Source organism: Phyllostomus hastatus, unplaced genomic scaffold (assembly GCF_019186645.2).
Source record: "Phyllostomus hastatus isolate PE091 unplaced genomic scaffold, TTU_PhHast_1.1 phas_scaffold_216, whole genome shotgun sequence".
Classification (NCBI taxonomy): domain Eukaryota; kingdom Metazoa; phylum Chordata; class Mammalia; order Chiroptera; family Phyllostomidae; genus Phyllostomus; species Phyllostomus hastatus.
The window spans coordinates 20,314,969-20,331,176 of record NW_025334018.1 but is presented as its reverse complement, the minus strand read 5'-3'; the positions used below and the strand labels follow the sequence as shown (position 1 = coordinate 20,331,176).

Below are 16,208 nucleotides of genomic sequence, written 5' to 3'. Positions count from 1 at the left end.
GCGGCAGCGAGCAATCACAGCGGGCTGACTAGTCATCAGACCGGGCACTGTGTGCTTCGCCGGTCACGGTGTGCGCCCGTGCATCCCGCACGTTGCAGAAATCAAAGATCCCCCAGACGACACTTCCTGCACACGTGTTACCTTACCAGCTCTTCACGGGTAGGGAGCACGCCCTTTCAGCTATTTTGGATATTGTTATTCTAGCCCCTTCTACACCAGAGATTTCAACCGGGAATAATATGGCTCTCCAGGGGACATTTGGTGAAGTCTGGAGACACTTTTTTTAAAAAAAGATTTCATGTTTATTTACTTTTAGAGAGGGGGAGGGGAGGGAGAGAGGGCATTCTGATACACGCCACAGTGTGGCTGAACCTCAAGGACACTGTGCGAAATGAAACGAGCCAGACGCAAAAAAGACGAACCCTCTAGGATTCCACTCGTCTGAGGAGGCGAGAGCAGTCCATTTCACGGTGACAGAAAGCGGAGAACGGCGGCTGTGAGGGACCGGGGGACGGCCAACGGGGGAGGGGGCCACGTAGTGGGCCCAGAACTTCCGTTCTGCAGGGCGGAACAGTTTTAGAGCTGGGTCGTTCAGCAATGTGAAGGTGCTCACCGCTATGGAACTGGTCACTGAAAAACAGTGCAGACGGCAAACCTGCGCGCTTCAGCACAACTCCAACTGAGCAAATACAGACGGGCACTTACCTCATCATGACAGTTTCGATCCTTTTTCCTCGCGGCTTCAGGAATTGATAGGAACACACTCTCTTGATGCTATTAAGAGAAATCAAAGAATCTTCTGTGATGTTTTTGTCAATGAGCAGGAATTTTTTAAAAAAATGCTTTTAGTGCCATTGTCCACAGGCTTTGAATTATTTCTAGAAATTAAAATTGGCTATCTTGCATTCTAAAAATTACGTTTTGGCAATGAGGGAGATAATGTCTTCCTATAGGTTGCTGCCAATACTGCTGCATTTTTGTTTCCGTGTTTCTCTTGAGTATCCAGAAGCAGGATAAGCTCAGAGCATCCCCCATCTCATGGGTTTACATGTCTGAAACCAGAACATATATGTGCTGGAGGAATATCTCTGACTGTATTAGTCACTACAGCTTATACTCAAATCCTAGGTTCTTAAGTGTCTGTAGTTTTGTCCTTCACCACAGCTCCTTTTTCCACTAAACCTCCACAGGGTGTTCAGTGTGAAGCATCTATAAAACCGCAGGACCTAAAAGAGGTCGCAGGTAAATGCCAGGGTTGAGCCCTGGCTGGTGCAGCTCGGTGGATTGAATGCGGGCCTGTGAACCAGGGGGTCGCTGGTTGGATTCCTGGTGGGGGCACATGCCTGGGTTGGGAGCCAGGTCCCCAAGCGGGGGGTGACTGGGAGGCAACCACACATTGATGTTCCTCTCCCTCTCTTTCTCCCTCCCTTCTCCTCTCTCTAAAAATAAGTAAACAAAATTTAAAGATAAATAAATAAATGCCAGGGCAGACGGCATCCTTCCCTCACTGCCTGTCTCTCGAAGGCGGCCGGAACCCCGGCTGCAGATGAGCCTCAGCCCCTTGATTCTCTCCGCTCTCACTTCTCACAGCCTCCATCACGTGTCTGAAAAACTAGCTTCCCCCCGAAGTAGTCTGCATAGTTAACCTAATGCAACTAATTAGGAGATGATATAAACAGACGTTAAACATATGCAGAGTAGAAATCCACTTATTAGTTTTAAAGTGTTCATTACGATATCCTATATTTTGTCATCTCATCCACCCATTTAATCTTGTAGCATAGGAAGGAGTTGAGACTCTGATTGGAGACTTTAAAGATACTGCCTCTGTAACAACCACCTGAAAAGAGCTGAAGAACCATTTTTGATTTTCCAGAATCATGCTCTTGCACAATACGAGTTATCGAAAGGGCAGAAGGACGGCATGGTGTGTGCATCACAGGCTCACTGGGCGCTGGAGGCCCCTCCTCCCCGGACCCTGGGCAGGGCAGTTCTGCACGCACACTCCTGCACATCACCGTTCTAAAAATCACAACCGGTTTGCCAGTCACCACCCCGATCCTCACGTCAGCTCCTTCCTCCATCCAGTTCCTCTGGGAGAAGAACTTGAACGTCTTTGGCTTTGTAACCCACTTCCTTCCCCTGCCACCCCCGCCCCCGTGCCCAGCACAGAGTCTGGTGTACGGTGGACACTCATTCAATGATTGCTGAATGAATGAAAAAAAGGAACTTCAGCTTTGTCAACACATAACGGTTAACATGCATGGTCAAGTATTACTTCAAGATGACCGAAGAAGCGAGACACAAACATTTTCCATGCGTAGAACTTTTCCTGGTTTAAACAGTGCTCCGTTTATATTCCCACTGAAATGCCTTTAGTGTTGGAGGTGGTAATTATGCCATCCGAGATGGAAATCTCTGAGTGGCATTGCCCCTTTGGAAAGGAGCAGTCCCTCCCAGTCACAGGAAAACCTATCTTATATTTTTGAGGTGGGAGGCAGGGAATTTGGGAGTCCCAGGAAACCAATACAAATGCAATTAAATTTTGATTTCTCCGACTCACTTTAAAACTATTTGGAAAGGGGTACTGCAGATTTCTCCATAAACCAGTGCAGCAATTTCTCACTTATAGCAATATAGGGCAAAATGCACAATTTATTTATTTGTAAATTGCCTTTATCGGGGTGACATTGGTTAATAAAATTACATAGGTTTCCGGTGTACAAATCTATAATACATCGTTTGTATATTGTGTGTTCACCACCCCAAAACAAGTCTCCTCCCATCACCGTTTATCCCTTCTTTGCCCTCTCCTGCCTCCCCTACACCCCTTTCCCTCTGGTAATCACCATACTGTACAATTTATTTTCAAAGGCATAATACAAAAATACAGGCTTAAGTTGCAGCTGACCGTGAGTTATGGAAATCAGTTGCTGAAATTCAGTTATTTCTATAGACCTTCTTTCTGCCCCCCTAAGTTACATCACACTGAAATAAAGCCGTTTTGCAGAAAAACCCAACTGCCGTGGAAGTATTTACCTATCCTTAACCTGGTTTGCACCCACTTAATGTTAGAGTAAAATTCAAAGCCTATGGCTAATATAAAAGCTTCCTAATAAACACAAGTAAATGCCAGTAATTGAAAATATTTATATATTTAAGTTAAAATACTAATGAAATATATGCCAACAAAGGCAAAGTCAAAATACTCGTTTCAGACCTTAATTTCTGGAATCTAGTTGTTTCTGCATAGCAGTTTGAATGGACATGAACGTTTTTTTAAGTCGGAGAATACAGACACTATATTTTCAAAAATAAAACCACCCACTCACTACCCCCCCCCCCCCACCAACAAAGTTCCAAGAACCGAAGCAAAACACGCATCACCCTCGTTGGAAACATCTTTAACTTGAGAGCCTCGTGCGATTTCCTTACCTAGAGAGCAGAGATTGCTGCGGAGACGCCGAGGTATTTGCTCGCAGCTCGGCTGTCAAGAAACGGAAGGGGCGGTTCGCCTGCTCGCGAAGGTAAGTGCGTGAGTCGTTCTAAACCCAGCAGCGCGCTTCCCGCTCGCTTTGCGGCGCCGGCCGGTCTCCGGGAGCACTCAGCACCCGCGGCGTAAGTGCCCGGAGCTGGGACCGTCCCCCAGCCGCCTGCCCGCCCTCGCTGTGGCTCCACTTCCTGTTGAAGCGCAGGCCCTTCCCAGGAAGCTTGGTTTTCAGTTCCCAACCCACCTCCGAACCAGTCCTGCTTTGCCCCGTTTCTTCCCCAAGGTAACGCCGTCAGTCATTCACGTGATGAGCTGGACCGTCCCCTAGCGGAGTACAGGAAAGGCGCCCGAAGGCGTGTCCCAACGACCCCGCACGCCCCAGGGGTGCTGGGACGAGTAGGCTTTTGCCGCAGTCGTAATGGGCGGGGAGGGTCAGCCCACCGCGGTCCAGGGCGCCCCCGGGGGTATCCGCGGGCCGAGACTGGGGGAGCAATGCACCAACTAAACCCCCATTGAGCGCGGGCTCGCAGCAGCTCCCCGTAAACGCTTCCACATTCTTTTGCACATCTCCCGATTTGCGTCTCGTGGCCCTGCGGAGGGGCCCCACTCATTCCGGGGCGGCTGTGTGGGCCCTAAAAAACTGGGGGGCCCGCAGAATGCACCCAACAGGACCGTCACTTGCGCTGCCTGAGGAACGGCGGCGAGTGGACAAGCCGCGCCCGCCTTCTCGGGCTTTGCTGCGGCACGCGCCGGGAATTAACTCTAACCGGAGACGTGGCGAAAGGGCAGGCCCCGGGCGCGGCGCATCCCCGGACACTGGGCGAGGCGGCCGGGGCGGGGGCCGCGAACGCCTTCCCGTCCAGTCCCACCCCAGGAGTTTCTTCCCTAAGGCAGGTGGCTGGGCCCCACCGCCGGTCGGAGACTGTCTAGTGCTACCTGCCATCCCTCTCCGCCCCCACGGCCGTAGCGCAGCAACCGCGAGGCGACGGGTGTAAGACCCGCCCACCGCGCAGGCCCCGCCCCGGCCCCGCCCCCTTTCCCGTCCCAGGACGCGTTGCGCGGCCCGGGCCGGAAGTCGGCGAGTTCCCGGGCGTGTGTCGGTGTCTGTCTCCCAGCTGCGCGCGGCCCGGCAGGCTCGCTGGGGATTCCCGTCCGAGGCGCCAGCTCTGTCACTACTGTCACCCACGGAGCCACTGCCAGAGGGGAGTAGACCCGGCCCTTCGCCGGGCATTGAAGATGTTGCCCCTGTCCATCAAAGACGATGAATACAAACCACCCAAGTTCAATCTGTTCGGCAAGATCTCGGGCTGGTTTAGGTGCGGGGTGCCCTGTTTGCGGGGAGTGGGTGTCCGGCACGGGGAGAGGGACAAGGCCCAGATCGGAGAAGGGCCCCAGGTCCAGGGAGGGAATGTCGGGGACACCCTCATTTGTGAAGACGGGGAGGGTCTGGAAAGGGGACCCAGCGTCGGGTCCCGGCACCCCCTTGACTCTCGGGCGCTCCCCCACTTTGTCGTGCCAGGTCCATCCTGTCGGACAAGACGTCTCGGAACCTGTTTTTCTTCCTGTGCCTGAACCTATCTTTCGCTTTTGTTGAACTACTCTACGGCATCTGGAGCAACTGGTAACCGAAGCGGGAAGGGCTGAGGCGGAAGCGGTGGGGTGGCGGATCCCAAGCTCTGTTTGCCTAGTGCCACGTAGCTTGTCACCGGGAGGTTCAGGTTTTGCCGTGCCGGACACCTCTCCTGCCCAGTTAGCTTGTCTTGTGCATACCGGCCTGGCATGGGTACATTTCTTAACATCCGGGCCCATCGCGAGCGGCAGGTCTTACGATTTGGGTCCCCACTTTTCTTTTCCCCACCCCCCCACTCTGTCACACAAGAGTGGCAAGGCCCCTCCTCATTTGGGCAGGTAGAGAGCGTCTTTGGCCTCTAACCCCACGTCTTAGCTTTGCCCACTGTCTTGGAATTGGGAGAAACCTGTTTTCTGCCTCCGTGGGGGAGTGTCCTTGCCTGTCTGTGGGGGAGTGGCATCTGCGTCCCACCCCTGAGACTCCGGAGAGGGCGAATCTGAGAGGTTTTACTTAGTTTGTTATTAGGTCTTGGAATGGGGAAGAGGTTTATAAAGCGGATGTCTGGAGAACTAGGTGTCGTTCTCTTCTCTCTTTAATGTTGTGCAGACACTGCCTCATGGTTTTTCTCTGGTCCTGACTGCAGTAGGAAACCCCTTACAGTTTTTATTATGTTTCACTGATGATGCTATTTCAGTTGTTCCAATTTTTCCCCTTTGCCCCCTCCACCCAGCACCCCCCACTCGCTCAGACAGTCCCCATACCAGCATTTCCTAATGCTGTATTTTACATCCCCGTGGCTATTCTGTAACTATGTATTTGTACTCAATCCCCTCACCTGTCCGCCCACTCCCCCACACCCACCTCCCATCCAGTAACCATCAAAACACTCTGTATCCGTGATTCTGCCTCTGCTCTTGTTTGCTTCGTTTGTTTGTAGATTCACTTCTTGACAGGTCAAAGCTGACATCTCTCGAGCAGAGGGTTTTTGGTGTCGCCTTTGTTGTTTGTTTATTTAACTGCTTTGGGAAGGGCCATATCCTGTTTAACTCAGGGAATGAAAGTTATTGAGTAGTTATTTGCTGTTGAATAACTTAAGGTCTTATAAAATTGTTCAACAATATGATCACCACACTTCTAGGTGTACTGATTTGTCTTTAAATCTCGTATCCATTTGAGAATCTGATGAAGCCAACACTCAACATTTTATATAAAGCTTCAGGGTGTTCTTGGGTTCCTCAAAATAGCTGTTGGACCCTTGATTAAGAACCAATGCTATTTATTCTTTGTTTTCCATTAACTAAAGAGACTCAGTCTCTGTCCTTTAAGGTCCACGTCACCGACGGTTACTGTCCTTGATCTTTATTGCTATTGAAATTGAGCATTGACATTAGATAACATCACCAGTTTTTATGACCTGAATACTTTTATGTGAAAAGTGGGCTACTTTTCAATGCAAACATGAATTCAGTTTTGTCCATAATACTCAGGAAGTATGAAGGTTATTGGTTTAATGACCTGGGTGTAACATGCTTATTGAAATGACCACACTCAACCTATGTAACCACTGTTTTTAACCCCCTGGGAATCATATACATGTATCTTGTGATGTATGGTACCCCCTGCAAGCGCTGTGCAGCTGGCCCTTGAACAACACAGGTTTCCACCATGTAGGTCCACTTACATGCAGGTTTTCCTTTTCTAAGTACATACACACTCTGAATGTATTTTCTCTTCCTCGTGATTTTGTTAACAATATTGTCTTCTCTCCAGCTCACTTTATTGAAAGAATACAGTATATAATACATGTAACATATGCAATTTGTGTCCATTGACTGTCTATGTTATTGGTACAGCTTCCAGTCAACAGTAGGCTCTTACTAGTTAAGTTTTGGGGCATCAAAAGTCACACTTGTTTTCCAATGCTGGGGTTGGGTGCCTGTAACCCCTGTGTTGTTCAAGGGTCCACTGTATTGTCTTAAGTTGTATTGGAATAATCATAATTTATTGTAGATACAAAATATCTATGTTGTTTATTCTTCCTAAATTATATTTTACTGTGGCCTACTGTTGCATAAGTCACTACGTAAAATGTCTTGTTTAAGGGGATCATATTTGAAGTGCCCAGGCTACCGCTTCCATGGAAAGTTTTGTACACCGTCATCCTTTTGGTCTGTAGAGATCTGTTGGGGAAATTGCTGAAACCAGTGATTCCCAAGTCATTGTTAGAAGCCATCGGCTCGAAAGCAAAACATCAGCGGCACATGCCTTGTTCTTCCGTGGCCTGGTCTTCTGAGGCTGGCTCTCTTCCCCAGGCTGGGCTGTGCCGCCTCCTGGATTTGAGGTCTAGCTCTGAACCAGAGCCCGTTATACCTAGCTCGGTTTGCTGGTATTCATCGTCCCGGTCACCGGCAGAGTCACCGCCAGCTGTCCCCTAATACTAATTTTTATCAGTGGCTTAGAAGTACAGATGTGTTCCCAGGGAAGCCTGGGCAGATTGGGAAACTGCTCGGGCCTCTTCACAATCTGGCTTTCTACGTCTTCTTTAGATCCCGCAGTTTATATTTCCCTTCACTGAATGCGCACCAGTCTCTTTTTTATGACTGGATTATCTCTGTTTCTGAAGGCTCCATTGGATTTTAGTTCCTTGAGAAATTTCTCACCGAAACTTTGTCATTGTCATTTCTATGTTCATTTTCATTCTGCAATAATTGAGTTCCAAGATGTTATGAACATGAAATGTCAAGTTTTTTTTTCTGTTATGGAAAAAAAAAAGATGGACAAAATATTCTCACTCTTCACAAATAAAGGTTCTTAGAAATAGTTGGTCTAGTTGCAGCATTCTGGTTCTTGTTCAGAACCTTCCTTTTAAAGGAATAAATTAATTCTAGTTTACGTTTTTGATGATGGGAACATGTCATCAGTGGAAGGATGGATAAGTTCCACCTTGAATGTCCATTGCCTTTCACCTTTCCGCTGGAATGTGAGCTTGATCAAAGTAGGGGTCTTCTGTCTCACTCAGACACCTTATTATGTCATACACAGTACGCCTGTTACATATCTGCTCAATGCAAGAATGAAGGAATAATTAATGCATGAAATTAATCTACCTGTTCTGTTTTTTTTCCTCCCCACTCCCTTTCTTCTTTATCCTGTTTCACTGTCTTTTGAGAAGATGAGTCCCTGATGAGCAGTGGCTGGAGCTTAGGTTTTTAGAGAGGCCGCCTCCTGTCTGGTTATTATTCTAATGTGCACCGTGTTTGTTCTCTTCCAGCCTAGGGTTGATTTCCGACTCTTTTCACATGTTTTTCGATAGCACTGCCATTTTGGCTGGATTGGCAGCGTCTGTTATTTCGAAATGGAGAGATAATGATGCTTTCTCTTATGGGTAAGACTTTTTATAAACCTTTTTCTGGAAGTGTAAGAAATGCAGAAAAATACACACATCTCAGGCTGAAAGGATTTTTCACACATTGAACACATTTGTGGAAGGTGAACCCTTGCACCTCCCTCGTGCCTCTTTCTGGCTCCTTCCCACACGCAAGCACCTTCCTGGCGCCACGGACTAGTGTTACCTGTTTCAGAGCACTAGGCACCTGCCATCTACGGTTTCACTGGGTTTTCTCTTCTTTCTTTTCTTTCTTTCTCTTTTCTTTCTTTCCCTCTTCTCTTCTCTTCTCTTCTCTTCTCTTCTCTTCTCTTCTCTTCTCTTCTCTTCTCCTCTCTTCTCTTCTCTTTTTTTTCATCTAAGTTTTTTTGCTTGGAGATAGGGTGTCTTGATTTTACCAGAAATTTTTAGCTGAGGTTGTTACTAGACTAGGGAGTTTCTCAGCTCTTACCCTAGTTTTTTGAAGAAGATGAAGAAGAAGTTTTAGTCCATGCACGTGTCTCTTCTCTTTCTTCTTAGGAGGGGTGTTTTGCTGTTGATTTATTTAATATCACTCGTTCCCCACATGGCGTCACTTCACACATTGTCTTCACCTCGGCGTTGATGGAAAATACTCCTTCTCCTCCTCTTGCTGGGCTCGGACGGTTCATCAGCTCTTGGGAGCGAGTTTTCACGCCGAAGACCTGGGCTCGCCACTGAGCCTGGTGCCCCTGAGCCTGGTGCCCCCAGAGGCCGGCGTGCATGTTTCCTTGAGCTCCTCCGCCGCTCCAGCATCCTCTGTTCTCTCCCACCGGCGGTCTCCTCTCTGCCCCCTCCACCAGCCTCCTCCCTGCAGCTCCCTCCTGCCCCCTCCCCCTGCCCGGTGCCTCCCCGCACCTGCCCCCCTGCACTGCCTTTCCGGGTTCTCTCCTTCCTCCCTGCCCTCTCTCTGCTCGCCCTCTCGTCCATGTCCGTGTCCGCACACACATTCTCCCCTCCCGGCTCCCCTGCCCCTGTGCGCCCATTCGTTCCGGTTTCTTGGGCCCGTGTCCCCCCTTCTTGTCCCGGCACATCTCTTCTCTTCCTCTTCTCTGCCCCCGCCCCAGGCTCTGTCTCTCAGCTCTTTCTCACGCGCCTGTTCCTTCCCCTTCCTCAGCCGCCCCTCCAGCCCTTTGGCTCTGGCTTTTGCTCTCAGGCCTCCCCTCGTGGCCCCCCACTCCTCCCCGGGTGGCCCCTGGTCCTCCCCTGGTGACCCCCCACTCCTCCCCGGGTGACCCCCACTTCTCCCCTGGTGACCCCCACTCCTCCCCTCGTGGCCCCCACTCCTCCCCTGGTGGCCCCCACTCCTCCCCTCGTGGCCCCCGGTCCTCCCCTGGTGACCCCCGGTCCTCCCCGGGTGACCCCCCACTGCTCCCCGGGTGACCACTGGTCCTCCCCTGGTGGCCCCCACTCCTCCCCTGGTGACCCCCCACTCCTCCCCGGGTGACCCCCGGTCCTTCCCCTGGTGGCCCCCCACTCCTCCCCGGGTGGCCCCCCACTCCTCCCCGGGTGGCCCCCCACTCCTCCCCTGGTGGCCCCCCGGTCCTCCCCTGGGTGGCCCCCGGTCCTCCCCTGGTGGCCCCCGGTCCTTCCCTGGTGGCCCCCCACTCCTTCCCTGGTGGCCCCCCACTCCTCCCCGGGTGGCCCCCCACTCCTCCCCGGGTGACCCCCACTCCTCCCCGGGTGGCCCCCCTGGTCCTCCCCTGGTGACCCCTGGTCCTCCCCTGGTGGCCCCCACTCGGGGCAGTGTCTCCATTTCTCTACTCTTACCCCTTCCCTCCGTCCACCCTCCTCCCTGCACCTCCCTCGCCCCCTCCTCCCGTCCAGCTTTGCTTCTGCTCCGGAGCAAGCGCTCGCTGTCCCTCGCATGCACGTGCTCCGGTGTCTCCAGAGGCTTGGGGGCCCGCAGCATCGCTAGTCCAGGGGTGCAGAGATGAGGAAGACGGGGCGTCTGCCTCGGGGGCTCGTGGTCTGCTGGGGGAGCGGCGCCGTGAAGGCGGCTGCACGTGGGGACAGGTGCAGAGAGGCGCGGGCGGGAGTCTGGGCCGGCCCTCGCCGGTCTGCCGTGCGGCCGCGGCGGCGGGGCTCGCGCGGGAAGTGAGGCACAGACACCCACCGCGCTGTCGTGTCGGTCCAGAGCGAGGGGCCCCACCTGCCCGCAGCTCGAAAGAGACCGAGTGCTCGGAAAAGAACGTTTTCCACGGCACCGTAGCATCAAAAGACTCTTAAGTATATTTTGGATTATTGAAGAGAGATTGTGTGTAAAGCTACAATTTTGTATTGGAAAATGAGCATTTCATAAATACTGCATATCGAAAACCCAGGGAGACCATCTTATGCAGTAATCTTTCTGGATGAACAGTAGGTGGCTGTAAAGGTTCCCCCGGTCCCTTCCTTCTTGGGGCGTCTGTTGCTCCCCGTTCGGAGCGCACAGTCTGTCGCTGTGCGGGGGTTCTCACGACGGGCTTTGAGCACGGGCAGCCCCAGGGCAGGCTGTGCCGTTGAGCTTGAACCAGTGGGTAGAAGAGAGAAATGTTCCCGCCACCTTTTCCTTCTTGTCCTGTCTTCTCCGATTTGCCTTTTTAAAGAATTTCTTGGAGAGGGAAACAATTAGGGAGTGAAACCCGATGTAGCATTTGGAAACTCTCAGTAACTGCCGTGATAGTTCAGTGGCAGCAGGAGTGAAATGCAGGTGCCGGCACCTCAGTGTGACACCGAGCGGGCAAAGCCTGGGGACCAGCCCCAGAGCCCCGATTCGGTGTGATCGCTGCGGCAGAGTCGCTGCACGGAAAACATGACGGGAGGGGCCGAGAGGCAGCCAAGACTTTCCGGTATTGCTGTGCATAAAGTCACCTTTGCGTGTCTTTGAAAGAGCAAAGCCGGCATGAAAGTAGCACGCCCAGCAGGTAGGGAGACACGAATCATATGTCTGTGCTTCTGTACGTCTGAACGTAGGCTTGCTTCCTTTTTTGTCCTGGCAGAAGAATTCAGATGCAATCGTAACTAGCCCGTGGCACATTTAGGGGCCACGAGGTTTGATTCTTAGACTCGCTCTGGGACCGTAAACACAGCCATCTGTGAAGGCAAGCGTGCCTGCTTCCCACAGGTTTTCGTCTCACCCTGCAACTGAGTTCAGCAGGTGTGTTAAACTGAAGTACGTCACTGTAGTCCATCAGTTTGTCAGAATTTGCGGAGCACCTACTAAGCTAGGCACCAAAAGATGCCTGGGAAACATTCCTGCCTTTGACCTTGAAACCTGGTGGAAGCTCAGGACGCAGGGCCCGCAGTCAAGCACCCCTGTGGGACTCGAGGGTCAGGCACTCCTGTGGGACATGAGGGTCAGGCACCCCTGTGGGACGTGAGGGTCAGGCACCCCTGGGGGACGTGAGGGTCAGGCACCCCTGGGGGACGTGAGGGTGGGGAAGAGGAAGTGTGTGTGTCGTCGAGACGTTACTGAGTGCGGGCTCCGGAGAGCAGGCTGTCCATGCTTTAAATCTGATGAACTTTTTCTCCAGAAAAAGTACATGCTTTTCAGGTAATAGGTCATTTCATTTATTTATATGTGTTAGAGGGCAGAAATATGCGTTACTTGTGAGTGTAGAGATACGTGCTGTGTTGGAATGCACTGCACGGGGTAAGTTCCAACATAACTGGACAGAGGACATTATAAAGAGCTTGCATTCCTTCCTTTACGAAAGTTTTTACAGGAAAAATTGTATTTTCTAGAGGTTAGCCCAGTGAGAAAAAGCAGTACATTTGATGTTCCTATTATATTCTTGAAGGACCAGGGTGATTAACTGCTGTGAGCGCCCTTTGAACACTGTTTGAACAAGTAAAGCTGCCAAGTTCAAGTTGTTTCTGATGACTTGGGCTAAGCCAGAGATAGCTTATGGAGAAACAAAAGCTCTCCCCAGCGCCTCCCACGGCGGGGGGCGGGGAAGCGGAGAGCTTCAGAAGTCCACGGAGAAAAAGGCAGGTATTTTTAAAAAATAGTTTAATTAGCATCATGGGAAGCTAAAATTGGTTCTAAAAATAGGTAGGAGGTTTTGCTACATTTATTCATCTTGGAAAAGGACTGATAGAGCTACAAGTCCCAAGTTTCTGGGATACTTCAGCAGTAACTGCGCTCTCCCTCAGCGCAAATCTCCACTGTGGAAAGTACAGAGCAGGCAGCACAGGCGTCCTTCCAAAGGAGGAATTAATGAGTCACAAAACCCCCTTTTCAAGCTTTTCTCTCCTACCTTTTGTCTTTGGGTCCTTCTTTGCCCTTTTCTCTGGCCCTGTGCTCGCTTCTCCAGTGGCAGCCTGAGATTCACATCTCCAGGGAAGGTCTTTTTAAGCCTACTTTAGGCCGGTCTTTTTTTTTTTTTCTTTTTGGTGTTTAGAGATCTATATTTTATGGCATTCTGCTATTAAACACATTCACAATAGTTAAGTTCCTTTGTTTTTAGAATGTATGTACAATAAAACATGCTATACTCTAAATCCTGGGACTGTGCTGGCCACTTAAAACCCTATAAGGTGATTTAGAATCGTTGACATACGTTAAGTTGACTATTTGATTTGCAAGAAATAATAATTCAGTTTACTTTGCTCTCCTCTAGGTATGTCAGAGCGGAAGTTCTGGCTGGCTTTGTCAATGGGCTTTTTTTGATCTTCACTGCTTTTTTTATTTTCTCAGAAGGAGTTGAGGTATAGTAGACAATGGTGGGAGTCAGTGCATTACATGTCTGTGATGAAAATGTCTGTGTGCTCGCGACATGCGTGGTCCCCCTCGCGTTCACGCGGCCGTTGAGTATGGAGGGCAGCCGTGGCTTAGCTAAAGCGTGCCGCGTGCACGGGAGGAGCTTACAGAACAGTTAGACGTGGAGTAGGCGTGTGAGCACCCGAAACTGGAAACAAACGTGAACGAAGTGTCGACTGTATGAATGAAAGCGAAGACGCAGTTCCGGCAGTGAGGCCCGCTGGGAGCTCTTCACGCAGGCTGCGCGAGTCCTGCCCGCGCACCCTCACTGCTCGGCGTGTCGGAGAGAGCATGTACAGATGGAGGGACTTGAAACGAATGACAGTAGTTGAAGAAACCAAAGAAGGATGGGTTCAGAGCAGATACTCGTGCTTTTAAATATTTGTATTTATTTAACACTAGTTATCGCTACCTTCTCTACAGTATGTGGGGGCAGGTTTTAGTTCTGTATACTGTCCTGTTTTTGGAGGGATTTTAACTGGGAATGTGGCAGAAAATGTTGGGACGTTGCCGGCCAAGCAGTCCGAGGTTACGTCACCGTGGTCTGTGTTGCGTGTTTTCCAGCGCGCGCTGGCCCCGCCCGACGTGCACCACGAGAGGCTGCTGCTGGTGTCCATCCTGGGGTTTGTGGTGAACCTGGTGGGAATCTTCGTCTTCCAGCACGGAGGTCACGGGCATTCTCACGGCTCCGGTAGGACGGTCAGAGCCCTTCGCTTCCTCACTGTCGGGTGTCTGGCCTAGTTACTCCCTTTTGAAAACTGATGACTCATAAAGTTACACTGTTGATTTTCAACCACAAAACTGCTGATGGTGATAGACTCGTGTTAGTGCCTTCCTGTACCGTCCCTTCTGCTTCTCTCTGCACCCCCCCGCCACCCCCGCACCCTCTCAGCTGCACACGTTACCATTCGGGTGTGGATCCTTCCAGAACTCTGGAGCTCACCTGTTGACTATGACACTGTTCACGTAAAACCAGCACGTAACCACCAAAACCACAAAACACACCTAGTCCTAGCAAATGACGGTGTGTGTGGGCGCTGTGTTCTCGAGGTCCTTCGCCCGGCTCCTCGCTCCGTCCCCCTCCCATTAGCAGACACACACACACCCCTGGGTTGTCTAACCGGTCGTCTGTGAGTGGACGCCGGTCGGCTCCAGGCGATCGCAGCCCCACGCCCGGTGGACAAACCCGGCGGCGGGGGGCGGTGTTCCCAGAGCCGCACTGTCCTGCACGGCAGCCCCTAGTCACAGGGGGCGGTTTAAACTCACGGCACAGTTAACTGCAGATGCGGTTCCTCGGTCACACTGATGGCGTTTCGGGGGCTCGTTAGCCACACAGGGCAACGGCACCGGACAGAGGGCACGGGACATTTCCGTCACGGAGAAAACGCTCTGAACTGCCCTGTGCAGGATCACCCGTCTAAGCAGAATTGCCGGGACAGGGGACGCGCAGTGTGGAGTGTCAGCAGACTCCAGCAGGTCGCTGTCTGCAGTGGCTGTCACTCACTCACGCCCCGGCAGTGATTGCGCGTGCTAGGTCCTCTCGCCCGCATCAGAACTTCATATTACAGGTTTAAGACCATTTTGCTAATACTGATAAAATGTTACCACTTTATTTGGCATCTCCCTACTCTAGAGTCACCTGTTAATTTTTTGGCTTGTTTTTCTATTATTGTTAATCTACTTATAAGCATTTTTAAAAACATTTAATATATGTTATATGCTAGTCCTTTGTTTTATGTGTTGCAAGCATCTTTCCCAATCTTCGGCTTGTCTTTAAACTTTTATATGTGGGTTTTTAACTTGGATGTAGTCTAGATTTCTGTTGTGCATTTTTTTCAGGAATGCCTTCTCCTTACAGGAGGTGTCTACTGCTTGGTCATAACCCTGCTCTCTTATCATTCAATAGTGACGGTTTTGGGTCTGTGTTTTTCCCCATCCACTTTGGTTCTTCGTCTGAGTGTAATTTATTTTTGTGACAGAGTGAGTAAGGACCTCACTTTTTTCCCTCCGTGTGAATAAGTGGTTTTCCAGGAACCCTTTATTAATCTGCCCCTCCCCCACCTGGTGTAAAAGGACACTTTTGCCCAGGATCACACGGCCTCGTGTCGCAGGGCTAGTCTGTCCATCCTCGGCTGTCCTTCCAACACACCGGGCTCGTGGCTGTCCTCTCCATGGGCCCTCTCCACGGGCCCTCTCCACGTGCCTTCTCCACGTGCCCTCGCCACATGCCCTCACCACGTGCCTTCTCCACGGTTCCTCTCCACGTGTCTTCTCCACGGGTCTTCTCCACGGGTGCTTTCCACGGGTCCTCTCCACGTGCCCTCGCCACGTGCCCTCGCCACGTGCCCTCGCCACGTGCCTTCTCCACGGTTCCTCTCCACGTGTCTTCTCCACGGGTGCTCTCCACGGGCCTTCTCCACGGGTGCTCTCCACGGGCCTTCTCCACGTGCCTTCTCCACGTGCCTTCTCCACGTGCCCTCGCCACATGCCTTCTCGGTTCCTCGCCACGTGTCTTCTCCACGTGCCTTCTCCACGGTTCCTCTCCACGTGCCTTCTCCACGGTTCCTCTCCACGTGTCTTCTCCACGGGTCCTCTCCACGTGCCCTTGCCACGTGCCTTCTCCACGGGTCTTCTCCACGTGCCCTCTCCACGTGCCTTCTCCACGGTTCCTCTCCACGTGTCTTCTCCACGGGTGCTCTCCACGGGCCTTCTCCACGGGTCCTCTCTACGGGTCCTCTCCATGTGCCTTCTCCACGTGCCTTCGCCACGTGCCCTCGCCACGTGCCTTCTCGGTTCCTCGCCACGTGTCTTCTCCACGTGCCTTCTCCACGGGTCTTCTCCACGTGCCCTCTCCACGGGTTCCTCTCCACGTGTCTTCTCACGGGTCCTCTCCACGTGCCCTCTGCCACGTGCCTTCTCCACGGGTCTTCTCCACGTGCCCTCTCCACGTGCCTTCTCCACGGTTCCTCTCCACGTGTCTTCTCCACGGGTCCTCTCCATG

At 51.7% G+C, this 16,208-nt stretch overlaps 2 protein-coding genes across 6 annotated transcripts in view; one reads left to right on the top strand and one right to left on the bottom strand.

Moving 5' to 3' along the window:
- EXTL2 (exostosin like glycosyltransferase 2) overlaps positions 1-4,430 on the bottom strand; it is a 57,335-nt gene extending 52,905 nt beyond the window's left edge. For all 4 annotated transcript variants that reach the window (XM_045816678.1, XM_045816676.1, XM_045816677.1 and 1 more), the window contains exons 1-2: positions 3,436-4,430; positions 706-774 (exon numbers count right to left, since the gene is read on the bottom strand). In XM_045816678.1, coding sequence (XP_045672634.1) covers positions 706-713 — 8 coding nt within the window. In that variant the 5' untranslated portion in view covers positions 714-774; positions 3,436-4,430. The remainder of the gene's footprint in view (positions 1-705; positions 775-3,435) is intronic.
- A 135-nt stretch (positions 4,431-4,565) lies between these two features.
- The window catches only part of SLC30A7 (solute carrier family 30 member 7), a 47,644-nt gene continuing 36,001 nt past the window's right edge, over positions 4,566-16,208 (top strand). The window contains exons 1-5 of one of the 2 annotated variants that reach the window (XM_045816475.1): positions 4,566-4,806; positions 5,010-5,111; positions 8,332-8,445; positions 13,068-13,155; positions 13,772-13,898. In XM_045816475.1, coding sequence (XP_045672431.1) covers positions 4,727-4,806; positions 5,010-5,111; positions 8,332-8,445; positions 13,068-13,155; positions 13,772-13,898 — 511 coding nt within the window. In that variant the 5' untranslated portion in view covers positions 4,566-4,726. The remainder of the gene's footprint in view (positions 4,807-5,009; positions 5,112-8,331; positions 8,446-13,067; positions 13,156-13,771; positions 13,899-16,208) is intronic. The other variant, XM_045816476.1, reaches the window with a different exon arrangement.